This window comes from Trematosphaeria pertusa (genome assembly GCF_010094035.1).
Source record: "Trematosphaeria pertusa strain CBS 122368 unplaced genomic scaffold BU26scaffold_17, whole genome shotgun sequence".
Lineage (NCBI taxonomy): Eukaryota > Fungi > Ascomycota > Dothideomycetes > Pleosporales > Trematosphaeriaceae > Trematosphaeria > Trematosphaeria pertusa.
In genome coordinates, this window is record NW_022987228.1 from 616,939 (window position 1) to 639,047 (window position 22,109).

General features: G+C 54.6%; 10 protein-coding genes across 10 annotated transcripts; 7 read left to right on the forward strand and 3 right to left on the reverse strand.

The window, feature by feature from the left end:
- Positions 1–79: 79 nt before the first annotated feature.
- Positions 80–834, reverse strand: BU26DRAFT_117560 (uncharacterized protein). Its single transcript, XM_033819472.1, has one exon. The coding sequence runs from the start codon at positions 766–768 to the stop codon at positions 208–210; it is 561 nt and encodes a 186-aa protein (XP_033678430.1). The 5' UTR covers positions 769–834; the 3' UTR covers positions 80–207.
- A 179-nt stretch (positions 835–1,013) lies between these two features.
- BU26DRAFT_493366 (mitochondrial carrier) lies at positions 1,014–2,604 on the forward strand. Its single transcript, XM_033826149.1, has 4 exons — positions 1,014–1,321; positions 1,375–1,547; positions 1,606–2,163; positions 2,217–2,604. The coding sequence occupies exons 1-4, from the start codon at positions 1,179–1,181 to the stop codon at positions 2,333–2,335; spliced, it is 993 nt and encodes a 330-aa protein (XP_033678431.1). The 5' UTR covers positions 1,014–1,178; the 3' UTR covers positions 2,336–2,604.
- Positions 2,605–3,139: 535 nt separating this feature from the next.
- BU26DRAFT_117618 (uncharacterized protein) lies at positions 3,140–4,193 on the forward strand. Its single transcript, XM_033819473.1, has one exon. It carries the CDS (start codon positions 3,194–3,196, stop codon positions 4,028–4,030), a length of 837 nt encoding a protein of 278 aa, XP_033678432.1. The 5' UTR covers positions 3,140–3,193; the 3' UTR covers positions 4,031–4,193.
- Positions 4,194–4,356: 163 nt separating this feature from the next.
- BU26DRAFT_570124 (uncharacterized protein) lies at positions 4,357–5,274 on the reverse strand (the record flags this gene model as incomplete). The annotated part of the gene is made up of 2 exons (XM_033833969.1): positions 4,357–5,203; positions 5,264–5,274. The coding sequence occupies 2 exons, from the start codon at positions 5,272–5,274 to the stop codon at positions 4,357–4,359; spliced, it is 858 nt and encodes a 285-aa protein (XP_033678433.1).
- Positions 5,275–6,032: 758 nt separating this feature from the next.
- Positions 6,033–8,397, forward strand: BU26DRAFT_436901 (uncharacterized protein; the record flags this gene model as incomplete). Its single annotated transcript, XM_033824198.1, has 3 exons — positions 6,033–6,122; positions 6,181–7,007; positions 7,062–8,397. 3 exons carry the CDS (start codon positions 6,033–6,035, stop codon positions 8,395–8,397), a joined length of 2,253 nt encoding a protein of 750 aa, XP_033678434.1.
- Positions 8,398–8,789: 392 nt separating this feature from the next.
- Positions 8,790–9,687, forward strand: BU26DRAFT_523741 (uncharacterized protein). The gene has a single exon (XM_033830121.1). The coding sequence runs from the start codon at positions 9,084–9,086 to the stop codon at positions 9,426–9,428; it is 345 nt and encodes a 114-aa protein (XP_033678435.1). The 5' UTR covers positions 8,790–9,083; the 3' UTR covers positions 9,429–9,687.
- Positions 9,688–10,609: 922 nt separating this feature from the next.
- Positions 10,610–11,462, reverse strand: BU26DRAFT_117648 (uncharacterized protein). Its single transcript, XM_033819474.1, has one exon. It carries the CDS (start codon positions 11,324–11,326, stop codon positions 10,817–10,819), a length of 510 nt encoding a protein of 169 aa, XP_033678436.1. The 5' UTR covers positions 11,327–11,462; the 3' UTR covers positions 10,610–10,816.
- A 98-nt stretch (positions 11,463–11,560) lies between these two features.
- Positions 11,561–12,670, forward strand: BU26DRAFT_523742 (PR-1-like protein). The gene has a single exon (XM_033830122.1). The coding sequence runs from the start codon at positions 11,600–11,602 to the stop codon at positions 12,557–12,559; it is 960 nt and encodes a 319-aa protein (XP_033678437.1). The 5' UTR covers positions 11,561–11,599; the 3' UTR covers positions 12,560–12,670.
- A 1,008-nt stretch (positions 12,671–13,678) lies between these two features.
- On the forward strand, positions 13,679–16,479 carry BU26DRAFT_466069 (SPX-domain-containing protein). The gene is made up of 3 exons (XM_033825213.1): positions 13,679–14,478; positions 14,524–16,133; positions 16,197–16,479. The coding sequence occupies exons 1-3, from the start codon at positions 13,800–13,802 to the stop codon at positions 16,284–16,286; spliced, it is 2,379 nt and encodes a 792-aa protein (XP_033678438.1). The 5' UTR covers positions 13,679–13,799; the 3' UTR covers positions 16,287–16,479.
- A 2,665-nt stretch (positions 16,480–19,144) lies between these two features.
- Positions 19,145–21,447, forward strand: BU26DRAFT_509946 (peptidase S41 family protein; the record flags this gene model as incomplete). The annotated part of the gene is made up of 2 exons (XM_033827183.1): positions 19,145–20,630; positions 20,681–21,447. The coding sequence occupies 2 exons, from the start codon at positions 19,145–19,147 to the stop codon at positions 21,445–21,447; spliced, it is 2,253 nt and encodes a 750-aa protein (XP_033678439.1).
- Positions 21,448–22,109: the final 662 nt, after the last annotated feature.

The window sequence follows — 22,109 nt, forward strand, 5'->3', positions numbered from 1 at the left end:
GCTTTTCGGTGGAGTTCGCGCAGGTTTTGCACAGAGCTCAGGAGTCAGCCTCGGCATCGGATGAGACCATGATCGGTATATTGCGTTCTGGCAAAAGCAAGTCTAGGTCTGGTATTCTGAAATTTCCTTTCTATCTCACTCCCTTTCCTTGAGTCAGCGCGGAGCAGTTTGTACAAGTACATCGGCGCTCCCTTTTCCTGCTCGTTATTAGCCATGCGACTGAACGGCGTCGTGTCTTTCGGATCTTGAATGGATTGGAGTGGCGCAGCTACAGAGGATGGAATGGCCGTCGAGCAGATCGCCGCTTGTATTGTATATTTCTACGGTATCTACTGGAATGATGGGAGGGGTGAAGAAACGAAAAGTACGATATTGATGATGAAAATACAAAATGGTTAGGGTGGAGACTTTGGGCTTTCGTGCGGATGGTGAGGGGGATTTTCCATGCCTGGGATCGTATGGGTGATAGTCGCTCAGTCGCTGGGATGGCTTTTGCCTATGAGAGTCTAATGCATAGGTGCCTCTACGGGTATCGTAGGTGTCGAACTTTGATAGGTGGTGTTGGAGGTAGGCAGAGGGCGGAGTAGGCATTCCTGAGAGGATATACGAGGTTTGGAGTCCCCAAATTACGTAGTTCCTCACTAATACGAATGTCGACGTTCGCTCCGCGATAGGGGCACGACTAAGGGAAAAACCGGAGGATCTATGGATGTCAAGTCCCCACGTGACAACCTTCCACACCACACCACCAATCGCATGTAACAGCATAAACACTAGCGCAAATACATGTTTGAAGAAGGTGTACTAGACAGGTAAAGTTGTTTTCATATGCATGAAAGGAGGAAATTACTCTTCGTGCTTGTGGATCAGTATATCCGGCCACGTGATCGGCGTCTTACCTCGGCCCAAATGCGGCTCGCGGAATGCAGAAGTCGACGAGTGACGTTCACAAGCTAAACGGGTCCGCAGTGCTGCTCATTATGCCTCGTCCGCCCTCTCTTCTTGCTCTCTCTTTCTATCAAGCGCTGCCCACGTAGCTTCTCTCTTGCTCTCTTTTATCTAAACGTATTTCTGTCTTCGATTGCGTTCTCTTCCTAAGCATTGCGACCCCGCCCGTCTCTACGCGTCCCCTCTTTTGACCCCGACACGTGAAAGCCGCGCGAAGAAGGATAGATAGCATGTCTGAGACGCAGAAAACGGCGCAGGAGAAGCTGGCTGAGTCGACCAAGGCAGCGCCGACGAGTACAGCAGCGCAGCAGAGCGATAATGTAGCGCATGCGCTCGCGGGTGCTGGAGGGGGTTTGCTGTCTATGGCTCTGACGTATGTACTCATATGGGAGTACCGAAAGGGTCGCATTGCTGACAAGAAGATAGATATCCCCTCATCACCCTCTCCACCCGCGCCCAAGTCGAATCGAAACGAGCGCAATCCTCGACCCTCAACGCCGCCCGACGCATCATCAAGCGGGAAGGCATTGCAGGGCTATACGCCGGCCTCGACTCCGCGCTCTTCGGAATCAGCGTTACGAACTTTGTATACTACTACTGTGAGCAGCCCAGCCATGCAACCTTGGAAAGGGAGGGGATGCTGACGGATATCACAAGGGTACGAATGGACGCGCGCCTTCTTCGAAAAAGCGGCTCTCAAGGCTGGCCGCGCCTCCAAGAAGCTCACGACGGTCGAGTCTATGATTGCGGGCGCTATCGCTGGCAGCGCGACCGTGCTTATTACGAATCCTATCTGGGTTGTCAATACGCGCATGACGGCGCGCAAGTCCGAGTCTGAAGAGCAAGTGCTCCCCGGTGCGAAGCCCGCAAAGTCACCCTCTACAATCGGCACACTGCTCTCGCTGATCCGGGATGAGGGGCCGGCGCGCCTCTTCGCTGGCGTCATGCCTGCGCTGGTGCTGGTGATCAACCCGATCCTACAGTACACGGTATACGAGCAGTTGAAGAACACGCTAGAGAAGCGGCGGCGCATCACGCCAACAGATGCGTTTTACTTGGGTGCGCTGGGCAAGCTGCTCGCAACGAGCATCACGTATCCCTACATCACTGTGAAGAGCAGGATGCATGTTGCGGGCAAGGATGGGCCAAAGGAGGATATGTTTACGACGTTTAGGAGGATCATTCGGGAGGAAGGGTACGCGGGTCTTTATGGAGGTAAGTGCTAGGAACGCTAAGATGGCATGGGATGGGAGCTGACAGATTACTAGGCATTGGACCGAAGGTAACCCAGAGCGTCATTACGGCGGCTTTTCTGTTTGCGTTTAAGGATGCGCTGTATGCGTATACCATTACTGCGCGCAAGAAGCTTGCTCTCAGGGCGAAATAGGCGCAGTCTCACCATCGTAGCGCGCTCCATACTGCGGCATGTATGGCATGGCGGCATGTGGGCGAGATATGGGTCCCTTAAGGGGCACCACGATTGAAATACAAGCTAGTGGGTATGCACATAGAAGGGTCATATACGAGGCCTTGGGAATTCAGGCCATCTTTTGCTCAGACACTGTATATATTCGCACAGAATGAATTGCACGCATGTTACTAACTGCGCTGTTAAGGGTTGGTAGTTGGGATGATAAATAAGCAGCTTACTTCGGCCAAAAGATCCCTCTTCATGGCGTCTCTCCCTGCTGTCCTCTGGAAAGCATGCTCAGATCCCTTCTACTTCGCTTGGTAAGGGCAACTTATTAGTACTGTAAGGGGGCAATTACGTGACTCAAAGAACTCAGGCTCGCTCGCAAAAAACAACTCAAAGATGATATCAAATTAGCTGAAAAGAGTAATCGGCGAAGCATCAAAGCTCCTGCAAAACCCCAGGGCAATATTAAGCCTGAGGGGCCTGAGTTATCGGGGGGTGATGATGGAGAGGATGCACCTGCCCTTTCTACGCACCCGCAAGGTACGGCTCCCCCAGCGATTTCGCTAGTAAATTACGTATCTTAGCGATGTATTAAGCACCTCCGATTATTACTCCACAGAATATGGTGATATTACAATTTATATACAGCTCTGTAGCCTCATTTTTCGAGGCTGCCGACATCTGAAATTCGTGCGCTAGATGACTAAACACGTTAACGCTTGCAGCTTGAGCAAGGTTGCACCTGCAGCTAATAAAAACTCTTGGAAAGAATCAAATTATTTGTCCCGCCCCGCACCAACCTTGGAACACCACCCCGGCATTTTCCAAATGACAGACTCCAACCCCCTCATACTCTACGACATCTCTTCACCCTTAAAGCCCCGGTCCTACGCGCCCAATCCTTCCAAGGCCCGTCTCGCGCTCAGCTTCAAACGTGTGCCCTTCAAGACCACCTGGGTCGACATCCTGGACATCCCTGACGTTCGTGAGGGGCTCAGCTGCGCGGCCACCCGTAAGCTCGACGATGGCTCCGACTTCTACACGCTGCCCATGCTGCGGGACCCAGCCTCTGGTAGGGTCGTTGGCGACTCGTTCGACATCGCCAACTATCTCGAGGACACGTTCCCGGACTCAGGCGGCTGCCTTTTCCCTTCGGACTCTACTCGCACTGGGCTCGACTACGAGAGCCCGCACAAGGACACGCCATTCTTCGCGCCCCTGACTTCCAACCAGGGGTCCAAAAACGAGGCCTACGCAAGGTTCAACTTGCACGTCGACGCTACCTTCTCCGCACATGTGGTGCTCGTCAGCCAGTACATGCCCTTCAACCCGGACACGGCCGACGCCGTAAAGGCCCTCTTCATCAGGCGCGCACACCTGCGCTCCTGGGATGATCTCCGCGTTCAGGGCGAGGCAAGAGAGCAGCTCAAGGTGGCGTTCAAGGAAGCATTGACGTCACTGGCCCAGCTGTTTATGATCCACGATACCGGCCCGTACCTCGAGGGGAAACAGGCTAATTATGCCGACCTGATCGTGGGCGGGTGGCTGAACATGCTCTCCGTCACCATGCCCGAGGAGGAGTGGAAGGATTTCAGGACGTGGCATAGTGGAGTCTTTGCCCGGTTGCATGATGCCCTGCAGGAGAACTATTTCGTGTGCCAGTAGAGGATAGAAGGTGCTATGGTTTCTTGTATATCCAACGCCCGGTCTCCAAACTGTGATGAACCGCACCAGCGAATTCCGGCGCGGAAGGGTCCCAGATGGATGGATCAGTTTTCAGAAAGCATCGTTTTCCTCCATCTACCGCCCGAATCAAGCTTCTAACACCCTTCATGTCAGGATTGAGGCAAGCGTGGCGTGAAGCATCGAGGCAGAGCTCCAGAAGGAGATGGATATATAGGAGCTAGGGCGCTTGGAGTTCGAGCAGGTTCAAAGAAGGAAGGAACAATATTAAAGCACGCACGACACAAAGCACACCGCCGCGTTTCCAATCACATCTGCCTCCTCAGCTTCTTCTCCACCATCAAAAATGCCACTACAATACCGGCAGCTCCAAAAAGTGTCATAACCACCGCTTCGCGTTTGAAATCTTGGGAATAGCTTGTCCAAATCGCCGTTTGAAGTGCTTCCGAAAGGCCGTCGATCGCTTTTACCGAGAGCTTGATCACGCCCATCTGTGCCGGCGAAAGTTCTGATGATAGATCCTCTGCAATATATCCGCCCAGAAGGTTCACGCAGACGGTGACACCAGTGCAGCCCCCGAGCGAACGGAACTGACCGACGGCACCCATTCCAGCAGCTGAGTAAAGTGAGCGGATGGTATTTTTGAGGAGGGGATTGCTTTGCCGACATACCAACGCCCCGACCCCAAATACAAGCATAACAGACAGCACAATCACGCCCGTACACATCCCTGGTCTAAACTCAATATTCGCCTCAAACCCATAGTCCTTCGCCGGAAATCCCTCTGCATCACTCGATAGCAGGACCAACAATCCCGCACCCAGCCCCTCCAAAACACCGCCAAGAGACAGCAATAGAACGGTCGAATATGCCTTTCCCCCATCATTGACGCTGCTGTCTAGCGTGGAGAGAAACAAGCTGATGCAGAGACTTCTATTCTGAATTTGAGATGCCTTCGGACGATGGAAGACATACACGAGGTTGAAAAGCTGTAACTTGATACCAGACAGTATCATGCGCTTTGGGACGCCGCTCTCCCTCTCAAATGAGCATTCTGGATGCCCTTCTACTTCGCTCTCCTGGGTGGCTTTGGTGTCAGATGTAGTGACGTCCACTCCGGTACAATCGAGTGGGCGCGGTCGGGGTGCAGAGTCGCTGGACGATGGCAAGAAGGTAAGATATTTTGGAATTGACTATCCCCCCATAACATCGCACATAGCCCACATGCTGTGGCGCAATATATTTTTAACGAGAAGGATTTTCGATTGTTCTTCGCGATGTTGCGCTGGGCGTTACGCACCACGCCCTATGCACCATTTCGACGGCAAGATACGGTAAGTATCTGCACGTAAGCTAGCATATATCGTATTCTCTTGATCGGACCTGTAAGGCCTGCTTTAAATGCTATTCATCTACAGGAGCACTTTGAGACTTGAGCGGCATACTGCGGTGCTCTCGAGTGAGGTTTCTTTGCCGTAGGGGGATGATTCGAGCGGTGTGACGCCAGTTGTTGATCTTTGATCTTCACCAGTATTCAACGCACATGACCAATGATGGATGAATGAAAAATGAAGAACATCAGCTGCCTCGGTCGATTCCAAGGATGCGCGATGGTGTGGAAACGATGACGGTCCCCGCACAATGCGGGAGGCCGCAATCTCGCACGGCTGATTGGCTCGCTTGCTGGACCCTTGCGGCGCTGCCCTGCGCCGTTACGTCGCTCGTACTGTGATAGAGCGGCGCCCGCGGACATGGGAGAGCTCACATTTCCAGACTTCTGGCGAAATGTCTCGCCGATATTCACTCCACTTCCTCCACGCGCCCCTGTATGCCTCCTGTCAGGTTTAAGCTACGGGGACCCTGCTCTTCTCCTCGAACGTCTTTGACTCCTGCCCTTATCCGTCGAGCGCCGACCCAGCCTGCCCCGCTATCGCGAGTTGCCCCACGCACTCAGTCGCTGAGATTTCATACACAGATCTTGAGGATGGATGTCCGTGATATGTCGGAGGCTTCGGCTGCTCCGAGCGACGACTTGAAGCTGGCTAACCGCTTGAACGAGAGTCGGAGTCCGTATGTAAGTATCACTGCGCACTTCTCGTAGCCAGAAAGCGACAAGGCTGATCGCATCGCAGGTCCGCGGCCATATGAACAACCCCGTAGCATGGCAGATGTGGGGACCGGAAGCGATAGCTCTAGCAAAGAAATCGAACAGGCTCATCTTCATCTCCATTGGATATGCCGCCTGCCACTGGTGCCATGTCATGGAGCGCGAGTCCTTCGAGAACGCTGAAGTCGCTGCCCTCCTCAATTCCTCCTTCATCCCCATCAAGATCGACCGCGAAGAGCGCCCCGATGTCGACCGCATTTACATGAACTACGTTCAAGCCACCACGGGTTCCGGAGGCTGGCCGCTCAACGTCTTCATCACTCCCGACCTAGAACCAATATTCGGCGGTACATACTGGCCTGGCCCCGGCGCAACCATGGCAATGGGCGATCATATTGGTTTTGTCGGTATACTCAAGAAGATCAGCGACGTATGGAAAAACCAGCGGCAGCGGTGTCTGGACTCGGCCAAGGATATCACGGCACAGCTGCGCGAGTTTGCTCAGGATGGCAGCATCAGTCGTAGGGAAGGCGCCGCGTCTGATCCTTTGGATCTAGAGCTTCTTGAGGAAGCGTATGACCACTTTACGGCGAAGTACGACACTCACTACGCCGGCTTTGGGGGCGCACCAAAGTTTCCTACGCCTGCTAACCTGAGTTTCCTGTTGAAGCTTTCCCAATATCCCAACGCCGTTGCCGATGTCGTAGGTGCGAAGGAGTGCACTAAAGCGAAGGATATGGTGTTGTCGACTTTGTCGGCCATGAACAAGGGCGGCATCCACGACCAGATCGGGAACGGATTTGCGCGGTACTCGGTCACGCGGGACTGGAGTCTCCCGCACTTTGAGAAGATGTGAGCGTTTGAGCTCTAATTCTTACGGATTATACCATACTGACAAAATTGCAGGCTCTATGACCAGGGACAGCTTTTACCCGTTTACCTCGATGCGTACCTCCTGACCAGAAACCCGGAGCACCTCGCCGCCGTCCACGACATCGCGACCTACCTGACAACGCCTCCTATGCACTCCACTACGGGCGGCTTCTTCTCCGCTGAAGACGCCGATTCGTTGTACCGACCTGCTGATAAAGAGAAGCGAGAAGGCGCTTTCTACGTATGGACACTAAAGGAGTTTCAGAGCATACTAGGGGACCGTGATACGGATATCCTTGCGCGATACTACAACGCCAAGGACGAAGGCAACGTCAGCCCCGACCACGACGCGCATGACGAGCTCATCAATCAGAGTGTGCTAGCCATCAGCAGCACCCCTGCCGATCTAGCGAAGGAGTTCGCGCTTTCCGTCGAAGAGGTCGAAAAGATCTTAGCGGAAGGGCGTAATAAGCTCCTGGAGCACAGGAACAAAGAGAGGCCAAGACCTGCATTGGATGACAAGATTGTGGTTTCTTGGAATGGCCTGGCTATCGGCGCATTAGCCCGCACTGCCTCCGTGCTCTCCTCATCAGACAAATCGAAATCGACAGAGTATCTCAAGGCTGCCGAGAGTGCCGCAAAGTTCATCAAGAAGGAACTCTATAACTCCTCTGAGCACACACTGCTCCGCGTATACCGAGAAGGCCCAGGTGTCGTCCAAGGCTTCGCGGATGACTATGCGTACCTTATCTCGGGGCTCATCGACCTCTACGAGGCGACCTTTCAAGAGTCGTATCTCCAGTGGGCTGACAATCTCCAGAAGACGCAGCTCAAATTGTTCTGGGACAGCGACCATCTTGGCTTCTTCTCGACTCCCGAAAACCAAAACGATCTGATCATGCGGCTCAAGGACGGCATGGACAACGCCGAGCCCGGCACCAACGGGGTATCAGCACGCAATCTCGACCGTCTCGGCGCGCTGTTGGAAGATGAGGAGTACGTCAAGAAGGCTAGAGAGACAGCATCAGCATTCGAAGCCGAGATCATGCAGCACCCGTTCCTGTTCCCGAGTATGATGGATTCTGTCGTCGCCGGCAAGCTGGGCCTTAAGCACGTCGTAATCACGGGAGAAGGCGAGCAGGTAGAAGAGTGGCTACGGCGACACCGCGAGAGGCCTGCTGGGCTGAGCACTGTTAGTCGCATCGGCAAGGACCTGGGCGAGTGGCTCAAGCAGAGGAATCCGCTCGTCCAGAGCATGGATGCGAGCAAAGAGGGTGTCATGGTGTGCGAGCAGGGCGCTTGTAGGGAGGAGCTGGACATAAGCATGGCGAGTATAGGAGATGCTATCAAGGATGTTAGCGAACGGTGAGCGGCCTTGGAGTGTATCAACAGTGGCCTCATGTGTGGATGTGCGGCTGTTTGCATTTGGTGAGCTGGAGTTAGGGACTGGATATATCCCTTCATTTTCTACTTCTCATTGCTGGCGTTAGGGATGTGGGAGAGGGGGCGTTTATGGATACATATCATGACTACTAGATGATCTTCAACTATATCACTTCACATGTGCGAGGTCTTGTGCCCTATGCGATGTTCCGACAAGCTTATCATGCTGTGGCCATCAGCTTGGCAACGCGATCATGCTCCCACCCGTTGACCGCAAGCTCGGGAGTGCGCGCTGGGGAAGACAAAGAAGCGTTCTCCGTTTTAACTTGCTGCTTGGCCCCAGGGGTGCTGATAAAGCAGTTGTTGTGAAGGATAAAGCGCTCGTTTCTTCAACGCATTCAACCACCCCGCCGGGATTCAAGAAAGACAAATGCCGCGCCAACTCCCTACCCCGTACCATGCCCCCGGCATACTGTATCCTCTATTCTCCACTTCCGAGATATTTCTGTACTCGCCACGCGCCGGTCCGCATCTCAAACCTTTAATGTGCGCGGCGACGGCAAGCCTAGACGGCAGCCTTTATACTCCCCTGTCGCAAGCCCAAACGCTTCGAGAAGCCTCGACGTAATGCATAAGACGTTTTGACGAGGCGGCGCGTACCTGTTTTGCCAGATGTGGCGGCGGTTCTTCGCTTGCGGTGCTTTGGTGTTGGTGCCCTTACACGAGGCGTCATGTAAGGAGGTCTCTTCCCTTTTAGAACTTACAGGTCTTGCGCATGCGCATGCATTGGGGAGACGACATGGCCTCGATTTCGTTGGTGGGGTCGGGGGTGCATGTGATGAGCGTGGCTGCGATGATGGTTCGGACTTTGGGGAGTCGAGCAGAATGCATCTTGTCGCTGACGCGTGGTGGAATGTGATGTTCGGATTTATACCGACAGGGACGGTTGAGCGTGCGCTGAGAATTCGAGAACGTGGCTTTTTCCTGATCTGGCTACTCCAGAATGTGGAGCCATAGCAACGATAGTCGCTGCAGTGAGGGACGATGAGAAAAGAGTGAAAGTGCTTAACAGGACTTACTTATTAGGACTGTAAGACGGAGTGGTTGGGTTGCCCTCAACAGGCATACCCGCTGTATGTTGCACCTGCCTTGGGAAATGGCTACCTCTCCAGGGCCGTGCTGGCTGTGAACTCCACTCATAGAAAGTGTGTCCCAAAAGAAAGTTCTTGGGGGCCGAGGCTGGTGTTTGTTTGCAAGTCCTCAAATCTCCGCCGCGGGAAAAAGGAAGCGGAACCCCACTTGCAAAGCGGTAGAGTTTCTTCAAATAGAGTGGCAGCAATGTGGTAGATTCCTCGCTTTCATCGCAATTTCATAACCGAATTTCCAGATCTGAGGATTCCCAGAAATAGTCGCTAATCGAAAGCCTTGTGTGTAGTAGGAATAGTAGGAAATTAAACATACGGTCCGGAATTTGACCCCAGATCTGGACGGTGCAATAAAATACCTAGATCGACTCCATAATTGGCAAATGAATGACCCATGTTGAACAAAGCTGAGAAGGGCGCAACGAGGTCAGTGAGCATACGAGAGATGTGACTCTAGAAAAGTAATCCGGAAGGCGTTCAATTGATAGAGGCTATGGAAACCGGCGATGATGCGCAGAGCGTAGGAGGGGCATAGCAGTCCTGGTCGAGGAATCCAGACTTGATAGCTCAGCGATGAACGATCAGAACGAAAAGGAAATTGAGAACGAAGCGAATAGAAACTCGTGGCGTATTTTCCGAGGGAAACAAATCACGCGGCTCTCTGTTCGCGTCACCGTTGAACTGGCTCCGGTCCGGAAAATTTACACCGAGATCTGAGACGAAGGTCATCTCTCGAAGAAATGAACCAGGTAATGCCCCCAGGTCTTTCGAGTTCCCGTCCGTGTGGTTTGCTATCATACCAAGGCTTGCATGGGCCTCCGGAAATTTTTCCTCTCAGTTGCCCGCGACTCGGAGGGCCACTTTGAAGTCAACGTGATGTTGGGGTCGCACAGCTGGGGATTTGATACCCGATGCTAGAGAGCGATTGGTTTGCACCCGACTTCGGGCAGGCAGTGCAACCGGTATAGGGCGACGGCGGGCCGCACGAGATTCCGTGTGCCTGAGGTTTCGTGGCATAGCCGTGCTATTGGCTAGGTAGACGTTAAGGTGTACCGGGTGGTGGCCGAGATTGAGATGAAGGATGACCTCTGCATTTAGCTGAGGCGCGGCGGCGGTTCCTTCCCTGCCAAGGCCCAGCAAACGCCCCGCAGCTTCCCGAAAACCCAACGGCAACCTGGCGTCGATCTTTCCCCGCCAACGCAACAACCAATCAGCACCTGCCTGCCGTAACCTACGGTCGCCTCCATCAAACGTCGAATTTCAACACCGCCGGAGTGCGAGCTCAAAAGCTGGATTAGTGCGCGCCGCTGGGGTTCCGCCATTAGTGGCGTATGCTGGTTGCTGAGATGCTTGCCGTGGAATTCTGCTGTTGGCAGGAGCCGCCACTGTTGGCGCCCCTCGCAGAATGTAAACAGAGGGGGCATGCCCTTTGTGCCCCATTGTCCTTGGTTGGCTTCCTTGAGGAGCCGCTTTGTTGCCTTGGTCGTGTGCACAGTTGGGGAAATTGGCCTCGTCTTGCAATGAGATTGGTGCGGCCGGTGAATGCTCGTAAAATAGCTCCTTCACCCGAACGTCATCAAAACCGCACTTGTCATCTGTTTCAGAGTCGCTCTTTCCTCGCGTAATCTGTGGCTCCATAAAACCACCCGTCCGCCTTTCGTCTCCCCATCCTCTGCCCGCTTTCCTTTGTCTGATTCTGCCATCCGTCCTTGTGTAGCTTTGTCTGCCCCGGGCCACGCTCTTTACTTTCTTTATCCAAAACAATCCCATTCGTTTCTTCACTCGTGCGCCTCAGTCGCACCCTCCGGCAGCAGGCTCAATCCCATTCGCGTAGGTTATCCTTCCCCTCAACACACACTGCGCAGGTGGTGGCAACTCCTATGGCAATGTCTCTTATAAAGAGACCAACCTCCCCGGCTTCTTCACCGTCAACTTTTACTGTCCATTCTGATCTTGTGCAGTTAATTACGCCACATTCACCGGTGATCCGAGATCCCAGACATTGCCTTGCTACAGCACCCGAGCTCTTGCCAGAAGTACAACATGCGCTCCTCCGTCCTTCTCGCTTCTGCCTTGGCCGTAGGCGCCATTGCCGGTCCTCTCCACAAGAGGCTCATGGTCACTGAGACCGACCTTGAGATTGTGACCGTCACCGTCTATGTCACCCCTGGCCAAGCAGATCCAACGGCGGGGGGTCAGGCTAGAACTCGCGAACACGGACACGGCCACGGACACCACCATCCCAAGCCTAAGCCGAGTGCTCCTGCCGCTTTCAGCTCGGCGCCTGCGCCTGCTCCATCATCTGCTGCGCCGAAGCCTTCCTCGGTCTATACCCCTCCGCCACCGCCGCCGTCTTCTACCCCGACTCCTACCCCGGAACCCGCTTCGTCTCCGGCTCCTAGCTCTTCCGCAGCGGCGCCGTCAAGCCAGGCCCCTACCTCATCTACTCCCACTGGCAATGGCGAGCACACGTCCGGGACCATCCAAGCCACTTTCTCAAGCGGCATCGCCTACCAGGAATCTGTGCTGTGGCACCACAATCGCGCCCGCGCAAACCACGGTGCTACGCCGCTCGTCTGGAACACCACCTGTGAGGACGCTGCTAGAACTGCGGCTGCAGTGTGCGACTTCCAGCACCACGTGGTCAACGGCCAGGGCCAGAATCTATTCACCGTCTCCGGTGACATGTTCAACGTGACCGGTGGCATTACCGATAGCTGGTATAAGGGGGAGGCAGATGTCTACACTGCATGGGGTGCGAATCCCGATGATTCTACCTTCCATCAATGGGGCCATATGACGCAGGTGGTCTGGAAGGGAACTACCTCGGTTGGTTGCGTCAGCATCGATTGCGGGTCGGCCATGACTATCAACGGTCGAGCGTCGGAGCTCAACAAGTACACCGTGTGCAACTACAGCCCCCCTGGCAACTACGGGGGCCAGTACGCTCAGAACGTCGCTGCACCCATCGGAGACTACCACAAGTTCCTCTGGTCCGACTAGGCGGGCTCGCTGTCCACTCGATTAACGGTGCTTCCTCTTCCTCGCTTATCGCATTGCTGTAGGGCATCAGGTGTACGGGGCTGCAGGTCGATATGGCAGCTGCTTGCATGACTGGGGATTCTTTCAACATATTCACGTCTTTGTTGCTGTATGCTGCTGATATGATCTGGATGTGGTCAGTTAGCTAGCGAGCACCTTCTCTTCGATGTAAATACTTAGCTACTTCGGCCTGGGGGCTACTTCGGGGGTTTCATTACTTCCCCACATGCAAATCTAGGGATGGCTCATTGTCTGACGTCTTTGATGCTGTGTGGTAATTGCCGGCCGAGCCGCGACATGAACTGTGAACTCTAGAGGTGGCTGGGCTGCCTTCGTTGGAATGTAGCGCCTTGTCGTCGCATTGGGATAAAATATGCGGGCGCTTTTCTAGAGTCTACACTTGTAAAGACGTAGGATGTTAGTGGGGTTCCCCGGGGCGCCTAGACCCGAAGTGCCGCAGTTACTACTATTACGGAACCATTCTCGTCTCAGCTCCATTCTAGCTCTCTATAATCGTACCTCAAGAGCTCATGATACCAAATTCTCTATAACGTATACCTTCTTCCGTGAGAGTCCCGACGCGTTCTACTGGACACTGTAGATGCTTCAATACGTATTAACAAATCGGTCTATGGGCTACGTTTCGTTGCAGAGCTGTGATGGAAAAGGATATGTTATTTCTTTGAGCCGCTTATAAGAGGAGGGAAGATATTTGTAGAGCGCGAAATAGAGAATCGATCTGGCGAGCTTTGTACATAGAAAACTGTGGAAGATGCCTGCGTCGGGTGAAGATCATGAGCCACAGCTTGGGGTGGTTGAAGTACGGGCCGTTCTGATGACCGGCACGGTTGGGAAGCCCGTCCTTTTGGCTTTGACGAGCACGATTGAAGCCCAGCAGCCCGACCTTTACAGAGCGCTCTCCGTCAAATTGATGATACTAATGGGTAGTCATAAAGAAGGATGGGGAGTGGAGAGGTGGCAGGTGGCGGGAGTTGCTTTTTCTCCGTAGAGGGTCCGTGCGCTGTTATGACGATACACGTGCGCAACAGGATTGGCCAGCAGGAGCTCCCCACCAGCCATCAGCTCTTCCACAGTGCGAAGCTCCCCTCCGCACGTCAAGCTCTTGACATGCCAGCTATTCCTTCTCCCACTTCGTACGAGCATTGCGTACACACCCTTTTGCTAATTGTTAATATTCACAATGAAATTCGGCGCCACCCTGCGCAAAAACATCTACTCGCCATGGAAAGACAAGTACATCGACTACGATAAGCTCAAGGAGCTGCTCAAAGAGAAAGACGACGACGATTCCTGGACGTCCGACGACGAAACGAAGTTTGTCGACGAGCTCGCCAACATCCAATTAGAGAAGGTGCACGAGTTCAGGAACGAGACGTCCCAGAAGCTCCGCGACCGCACCGCAGCATGCGAGAAGAAGCTGGAGCCATTGGCCATTGGTATCAAAGCGGAGGAGGAGAAAGGGAAGGATAAAACGGCCTCATCATCGGCGGATAATGGCTCGGGCAAGCCTGAGCTGAAGCCGGGGGAGAGGGAGCGCCTGCTGAAGGAGGTGCTAGAAGAGCTGGACAGCATCACGAAAGAAGTCAACGAGCTGGAAAAGTACGGCCGGCTCAATTACACGGCCATCCTCAAGGCTACGAAGAAGCATGATAAGTTGCGTGGTCGCTCATATAAGCTGCGTCCCTTCATCAACGCCCGCGTCGCTGAGCGCCCGCTCTACACCGAGGATCAATCACCGCTGCTCTACCGGCTCTCTGCCATGTACTCCTTCGTCCGCCAAAGCTTGGAGGGGAAGCCCAAGGAAGCGCTGTCCTTTGCGGAGAGCACGACCGACAGCGAGGGCTTCATTTCACACAAATGTAAGATGCTATCGTCTCCGCACGTCCTCAGCTAACACGGCACAGTCTGGGTACACAAAGACAACCTTCTCGAAGTCAAGACCATCATCCTCCGTCGCCTGCCCGTACTCGTCTACAACCCGCAGACTTCCAAGATCGCCGAGGGCTCTCAACAGGATCCCACGATTACCTCGATATACTTCGACAACCCCAACTTCTCCTTATACACTGATAAGGTCAATCGTGTACCAGACGCAGCTTCGCTCCGGCTTAGGTGGTATGGGCAGCTGGCGGAGAGGCCGAATATCTTCTTCGAGAAGAAGGTCATGAAGGATGGGGATGCGAGCGAGGAGCAGCGCTTCACTATCAAGGACAAGTACGTCCAGCAGTTCATCGAGGGCAAATACCACATGGAAAAGAGCGTCCAAAAGATGGAATCTCGGGGTGGACACGACCGGCGAGAGATCGAAGAGTTTAAGAAAGCCGTCGACGACATCCAAGCGTTCATCAAGGAGAACGATCTCCAACCCGTGCTCAGAGCCAACTACACCCGCACGGCCTTCCAGATACCTGGAGATGACCGTATGCGCATATCGCTCGATACGAACCTTGCCTTGGTTCGCGAGGATGCTCTAGACTTGGATAGGCCGTGTCGAGATCCGGACGACTGGCACAGGAGAGACATTGATGACGCGCGGATGGAGTACCCGTTCAAGGGCATCCGGAAAGGCGAGAAGTACGAATTCCCGCACGCAGTGTTGGAAATCAAGGTCAAGGGCATGAGGAAGTATGAGTGGATCGAGGACTTGATGAACTCGCATCTCGTCAAGGAAGCCCCTCGCTTCTCGAAGTTCGTTCAAGGTGTCGCGAAGCTTCATGAAGATTACGTGAACACTTTTCCGTTCTGGTTGAGCGAAGTCGAGACGGATATCAAGATGGAACCCGAGCGCGCCTTCGAGGAAGAGCAGCAGCGTAAGTTGAAGGCGGCAGAAGATGAGTTTGCAGTAGGCAGTCTGTTTGGCGCTCGTGCCAGCCCTAGCTACCGCCCTTCTGTTGTTTCTCCTGCGGGATCACCAGCGGGTGGGAAATCATCTTGGCGAAAGCCAAGCACACCTGGCAGGCCTTCGCCCTTGATAGTGGGAGAAAATGGCAAAGGCGACAAGCCCAACGATGAAGTCGACTCTGACGAAGAGGGCGCCCAAGCAACGACTTTCGAAAGCACGCCCTTCGCCAAATCGACCGGGCTCACCTCCCTCTTCCCCTCCTTTTCGACGTCCAAGTACTCGCGCAGGCGCCAGGAGCGCAAAGTCAAGCTACCGCCGGGCATCCGCGACCCGGGCGTGTGGATCAAGGACCAAGGCCCCGTCCGCGTCGAGGCCAAGGTTTGGCTCGCGAACCAGCGCACCTTCATCAAGTGGCAGCACGTCAGCGTCCTGCTTGCGGCGCTGTCCCTCGGTCTGTACAACGCTGCTGGGGAGACGAACGGCGTTGCGCGGACGCTCGCCATTGTGTACACTCTCGTCGCGGTGTTCACGCTCATTTGGGGCTATGGCATGTACATGTACCGCAATAGGTTGATCCGTGAGAGGAGCCCGAAGGATTTCGATAAAATGTTTGGGCCGCTGGTGGTGTGTGCGGGGCTGGCTATTGCGCTGTGTTTGAACTTTGGGTTTAAGGTATGTAATGTGCTTGTGAGATACGGTGGTGTTGTGAGAGTGCAAAGCTGACAATGTATACAGTACCGGGCTATTCTCAATGGTCGGAAGGAAGATAGCATTGTGATGGGGAACGCGTCGTCGTTTCAGGAGCACATTGAGCTCTTGCGATGAAGAATGAGTGGATGAGAGAGCATTGATTGTAAATGGTGATTTGGGTTGATGGGATAGCGGGATTCGTCCATATTGTTAAGGGGTCAGGGGTAGTTGCACGTGGTGTACAGGCATCCGTGGACGGTTCCACGTATATAGTGCGAGACTCGCTTCTGGCAAATATATCCATTGCATTCGGGCGGCGTCTGATCCTATCGTATATGTAAATGAATGGAAGGACCTCCGAGAATGAACTGGTCACGCTTAGTAGCCGTCAAGGCAATAGTAGGTGTGTCTATATTCGAGGCGGTGCAGACTCGACTCGCTTCCACGGTGTCATCCTGTGTTGCCGGGAAGGGAGATTCCGCTACGGTAGCACCAACAAGTGTCATGCTCGTACTCAGTGGAAAAGTGCAATCGCTATCACATATTGCATTTTAATTCTCAAATTCTTATTGCGGCCTAGACGATGGCGGCTACAACGAGCATGAGGGCAATTAACTAGTTCCTCGAGGTGAATTCGGATGACTGGATCCCTGAGTGATCTAGGTCCTGTGCGATCTCGTGGTACGCTAAATACGGACGGGAAGATGCAGTGTTATTGCGTACTAGATCGCGCTATGGCATTGCATGTGCGATTCGTATTCCCGTCGAGCCTCCGCGCACAAGATTCTCGTCGGCGGAAGACGAGGCTCGATGACGACATGGTGTACGCTATGGGAGAGCAGGCTTTCGACTGCGAGGAATAAGACCCGTCAGCACTCATGCAAATAATGTCGCTCCGCTGGGTGGCGGGAGGATCCAGACGGCTTCCAGAATTGACCAAGTGACCGGTTCGAAATTGGGGTCGTGACAAGGGGACCATTCTCAGCCTTGCTACAAGATCAAGCTTCCAAGGTTGTGATCAAGCTTTGTGGTCTTTCGCGGGCGCCGAGCAGTGGCTCGCATGGCGTCAGCGCCCAAGCAACATTGTGGCGTAGAAGAGTTTTACCCGGTCGAGAGCAATGCGGGGAACTGCAAGATAGATGAAGTGATAGTAGTTAGGGGAGTATTTTCGGTCTAGACGAGCAACACGGTGTCCTCTATGAGAGAGTCTCGCAAGGTCTATCGATAGATGTCTGCGTGCGATGCTAGGTGTGCCGATGTCGGATAGATGCGGCTCCCCGAAGATACATGGGAATAATGCTCATCGAAGACCAGGAACCGAAAGTACACGAACAGGACACCTGGGTAGGACAAACATGTGCCGGACAGCAACGCTGGAGTCATCGGTACCGCAGTGAAGACGTGAAGTTGCAACGAGCGTTCCGCGGCGTGCCATTGCGGCGGCACAGTCGGCATGGTAACGACGCCAGTCGATATCGTCTTGGCATCAGGCCGGAGGATTCTCGTGGTCCACGTTCGTTCGTTGGCCTCAGGGTCGAGGTAAGGAAGCGGATACGCTGCTGCGTCCGCTTTTCATGATGCTCTAACGCAATGCAGTGGGACGCTGATTATGGGATGGGACTACCGCGCGTCCGTCACGACACCGCCGCTTACTGGACGAAGATCCGTCTGTCCCTCGCAGCTCGCAGCCGTTGAGACATGTGTTCTGGCACAGTCACAACTCGTTGGAGGTGGCAAACGCATCGTGAGGCCGTGCAGAGGAAGAGTGACGTACAAGGATGCGGACTTAGCGGCAAAAGGTGATCACAATAAAAACCGTAGTGCCGGTCGCATATTGCGGGCATGTCAAAATTGGTGCGAGAGGAAGACAGGAGCTTCCGTTCCTGGGCTCCCAGACCCCGGCAAACGCTGTGCTTCCGCACGAGGAAACATGGCGCCAGGGAAGTCTAGATGGGCTCTGTTGAGCGTGGTGAGCTGGTCGTGCATGATGTTAGTTGGAGAGTGGAGCCTGTGGCTCAGAGACATCTGCAGCACGCTGGGTGAAACGCGGCCAAGACACTACTTGCTAGCCACCCCAGCCGTCAGAGCCGGACAGCGACCTCTTTGCTAACCACCTCTCCGCACGAAACGCTGCGTTGTGCTCGCCCTCCAACCACGCAACTCAACTGCACACGCCCCCGGCTGGGCTCGTTTACCGGGCTCGGGCTGTCGCGGTTTGACAGGAGCTCTCCTCGAGCTGGACCCTGTGGACTCGTAGCTGCATATTGGCTGCGCCGCCCAGGTTCAAGCGTCGCACCGGCTGCGGCTCTTTGTCGTTCATCAAAATGTTTCCTGCCTTATGGCCCCGGCCCCGGCTAGGCTGCGCATGGGTATCTCGATGTCTTCCTGATCTCGTGCTGATTGGCGCCGTCTCCACAACCGCATGTCCTTTCTCTCCGCCGGCGAGCCTAGTGCGTGGCCCCGTCTGCCCCCTACGACGCGGGCCGCCGAGGCGGTGCTGGGCGGGAGCAGCGTTTTCTGCCTCTATTTGTACTCTGTTGGTCCCGTTTTGCGTCACTGCTGAATATCAATTCACTGTTCCTCAACCCCCTAATTTTCTGCCGTTTGATGCTTAAAGAGGCGCTCTCCCGGGTACCAGCAGCAGCCACCGTTCCCTTCCGACTCTGACAGCTCGTTTCACTGCCAGACTTGGACATCCGGCCCGGGGAAGCAAGAGCATCGGTGACAGGAACTGGCCGTTGTGGCGAGCATTGTTGCCAAGAGCCCCGCACGTGACTTCCCGCGTATCGCGCCTACCTTTTAGGGCAAACGACCTCGAGCAAGTTTTCCTTCTCACCCGAGAGTCCTTCGTTCCTCAACAGCCCACCTCGGCCTTCTCCATTCGTTCCTCAACGGCTCCAACTGCTACACTCGTTCTGCCACACTCGCTTCCCTGCTCGAGTTGTCCGTTCCTCCTTGCAGCCCTGGTCAGCAATTCCTACCGGCTCGTCACCATGAAGCTGCTGGCCCTGCTTGCCTTCACCGGCTTGCTTACCCTCGGTGGTGCTACGCCGGTGGCACCCACCCGAGTCAACTCCATCTACGCCCGCCAGTCCAATGGCACCAACACCACGGCCCCGTGTGCTCAGGTCTCCCAGGCAATATACAGCGTACCCGACCGGACGCTTACCCCGACTGTTCCTGCCAAGCTCGCCTACGACTGCATCAACAGCGTGCCCTTCAACGCCACCGCCGCCAAGCTGATATTGCAGGGCCTTCCTCCCTACCTCAACTGGCAGAGCACCCTCACCGCGCTCAAGAGCCCGCCTGCCGAGTATGCCTCGAAGGTGCAGCCGCCCCTTGACATCCTCGGCGGCTTGAGCCAGATGGCAGCCGACGTCGATGCTGGCAAATTCACGAGCGAATATGACTTCGGTTGGACGCTGTACACGTTGATCCAATCGGCCCACGATGGTCACTTCGCCTACATTCCCGATTCTGTGGGCAGCGTCTTTGCTTTTGGCCGCAAGGTGCCATTGGTTTCCGTGTCCGAAGATGGAGAGCAGCTCCCCTCCATTTTCGCCTTCTACGATGTGTTGGGCATGCAGTTCAAAAACATCACCTACACCCCGTCGCCCGTGGTCGAGATTGATGGACAGGATGCCTCCGAGTTCCTTGAGCAGTGGAGCCAGTGCGGCTCCCTGCAGGACCGCGACGCCTTGTACAACAATGTGTTCTACGAACTTGCCCAGGTTAGTCTCGGCTCTTCTGGCTCCGGAACAGGATCATTCACCGGTGGTGGACGCGGCCGCTTCGTCTATCCCGGAGCTACGACTACGCTGAAGTTTGCCAACGGGACCGAGTATACGATGGAGAACTACGCGCGGGTACAGATTAGCTTCCGCGAAATCGAATCGGGAGAAGATCTGGGGGAGTGGTTCACAAAATTTGCAGGCTCAGCGGCACAAGTGGAATCCACAGGAACTGTTGCTGCTGCAGCGGCGGCTGCACCTGGGTACCCTGCGCCTGTTGTTCCCGGCCCGGGCAACCTCATCAACGGATTCTACATTGACACTCCGGGCTACGAAGACGTCGCAGTGCTCCAAGTTCCGAATTTCGTTGGTACCGCCGCCTATGAAATCGGTTTCCAGAAGACCACGCAAGAGTTCCTACCGAAGGCGCTCGCGGACGGCAAGACAAAGTTGATCATTGATCTCCAGGCCAATGGCGGAGGTACGATTCTCCAGGGATATGACATGTTCAAGCAACTCTTCCCGTCCCTGGACCCGTATGGTGCCAACCGCTTCCGCTACACTGAAGCTGCGGATCTCATCGGCCAGTCGTACAGCGCCTATGCTTCCCTGGCTCCTCGCGGAACGGGCAACTATTCAATCAGGCAGGTTCAGAATGCCTACTTCGACTACCATATGGATATGACTGTTGATGGCGAGCCATTTGACTCGTGGGATGAGAAGGTTGGGCCTGTTGAAACAAACGGTGGTACGTAAAATACATGTATGTTTGCCGAGTCAAGCGCTAACCTGTCACAGACAAGTACACCCAGCTTTCGCGATGGAACCTCTCCGACGTCCTTATCTCCATCTCCTCTGGCGGCATCAACATCACTGGATATGGCCCCCTCGCCAATATCACTGGTCCGCCCAAGTTCAGCTCCGAGAACATTGTTCTCCTCACGGACGGCTACTGTGCATCTACTTGCACCATTTTCAGTGACTTCATGACCAAGCAAGCTGGTGTCAAGACCATTGCCATGGGCGGCCGAAGCAACAAGAACCCCATTCAGGCTATTGGTGGGGTGAAGGGCGTGAACAATTACGCCTTTTCCTACATCCAGTCGTTGGCTATGAACGCCGTCCAACTTGCCGATGCGGGGCTAAAATCTGAGCTCAACTCCTCATCCCTGCGCGACTACTACGACAACTATATCTTCGCCCGAGCCGCTGGTTCTCCCGGTGTCAATGTTCGCGACGGAGTCGCCCCCAACGATACCTCTGGCGTCGCGCTGCAGTTCATTTACGAGGAAGCGGGTTGCCGACTCTACTACACGCCAGAGATGACTGTGGACGCCACTGCCATGTGGACGGCGGCCGCTGATGCGCAGTGGGGCAACAGCGGCAAGTGCGTGAACGGTGGAGGCTACGGAAAGCGGGAGGCTGAGGAGGTCACCACCAAGCTAAAGCCGCGACGCGTCCATATTTCGCAGGCCGCTGCACTGAGGAAGTTTGAGGCGTTCGAGAAGAGCTTCGACCTGGAGACGGAGTGCCACATGTCTGGCGACGGATTCATGGACCCGTGAGGCATGCACACTACGGTTCTACGTGGCGAGGCTTCGTGAAGAAGACAAGATGATCCTAGAACATGGGGCTTATGTGCTAATGATAGGAACTTGAGATCTTCGAAGGACATGTAATACACTGCGGCACACGCAGAGGCATATGTTCAAGCATCTTGCCACGGCGAGGGCAGGTGGAAGGTACCTGGCGGCGGGAGATGTTCGATGCCTAATATTGAATGCATGGGACAGGATCACAAGTAGTCTAATTCACATAATGAGAGGCCGTCTCCTCCATTCATCTTGTTCCAACTCTCCCGTGCTGACCAACAGACACAGCGCATGATGTATTTGCCTTCTTGGCAATACACAAACACGCCCGCCCGTCGAATCGGGCCTCAAAACGTGGGTACTACCTCGTCAGACAGTTAGACTCACCGTATTTCCTTCTTCGGCTATGGGGCCCGTACCTTGGCGTTGGTCACAGATGTTCTCTTTGACAGGCTCAAGGATGTCTTTGATGTTCGCGTACCGAAAATAGATGCGCGAACGGACCGAAAAGCGTCAACGGAACGGTCGCTACTTCAATAATGGCATAAGGCGCGCCGGCTAGCTCAGACCCCTGCGCCGCCGGCGTGCAGACCAGAGAATTAAACAGGAGCACGGTGGTCGGGAGCGATGCTTGG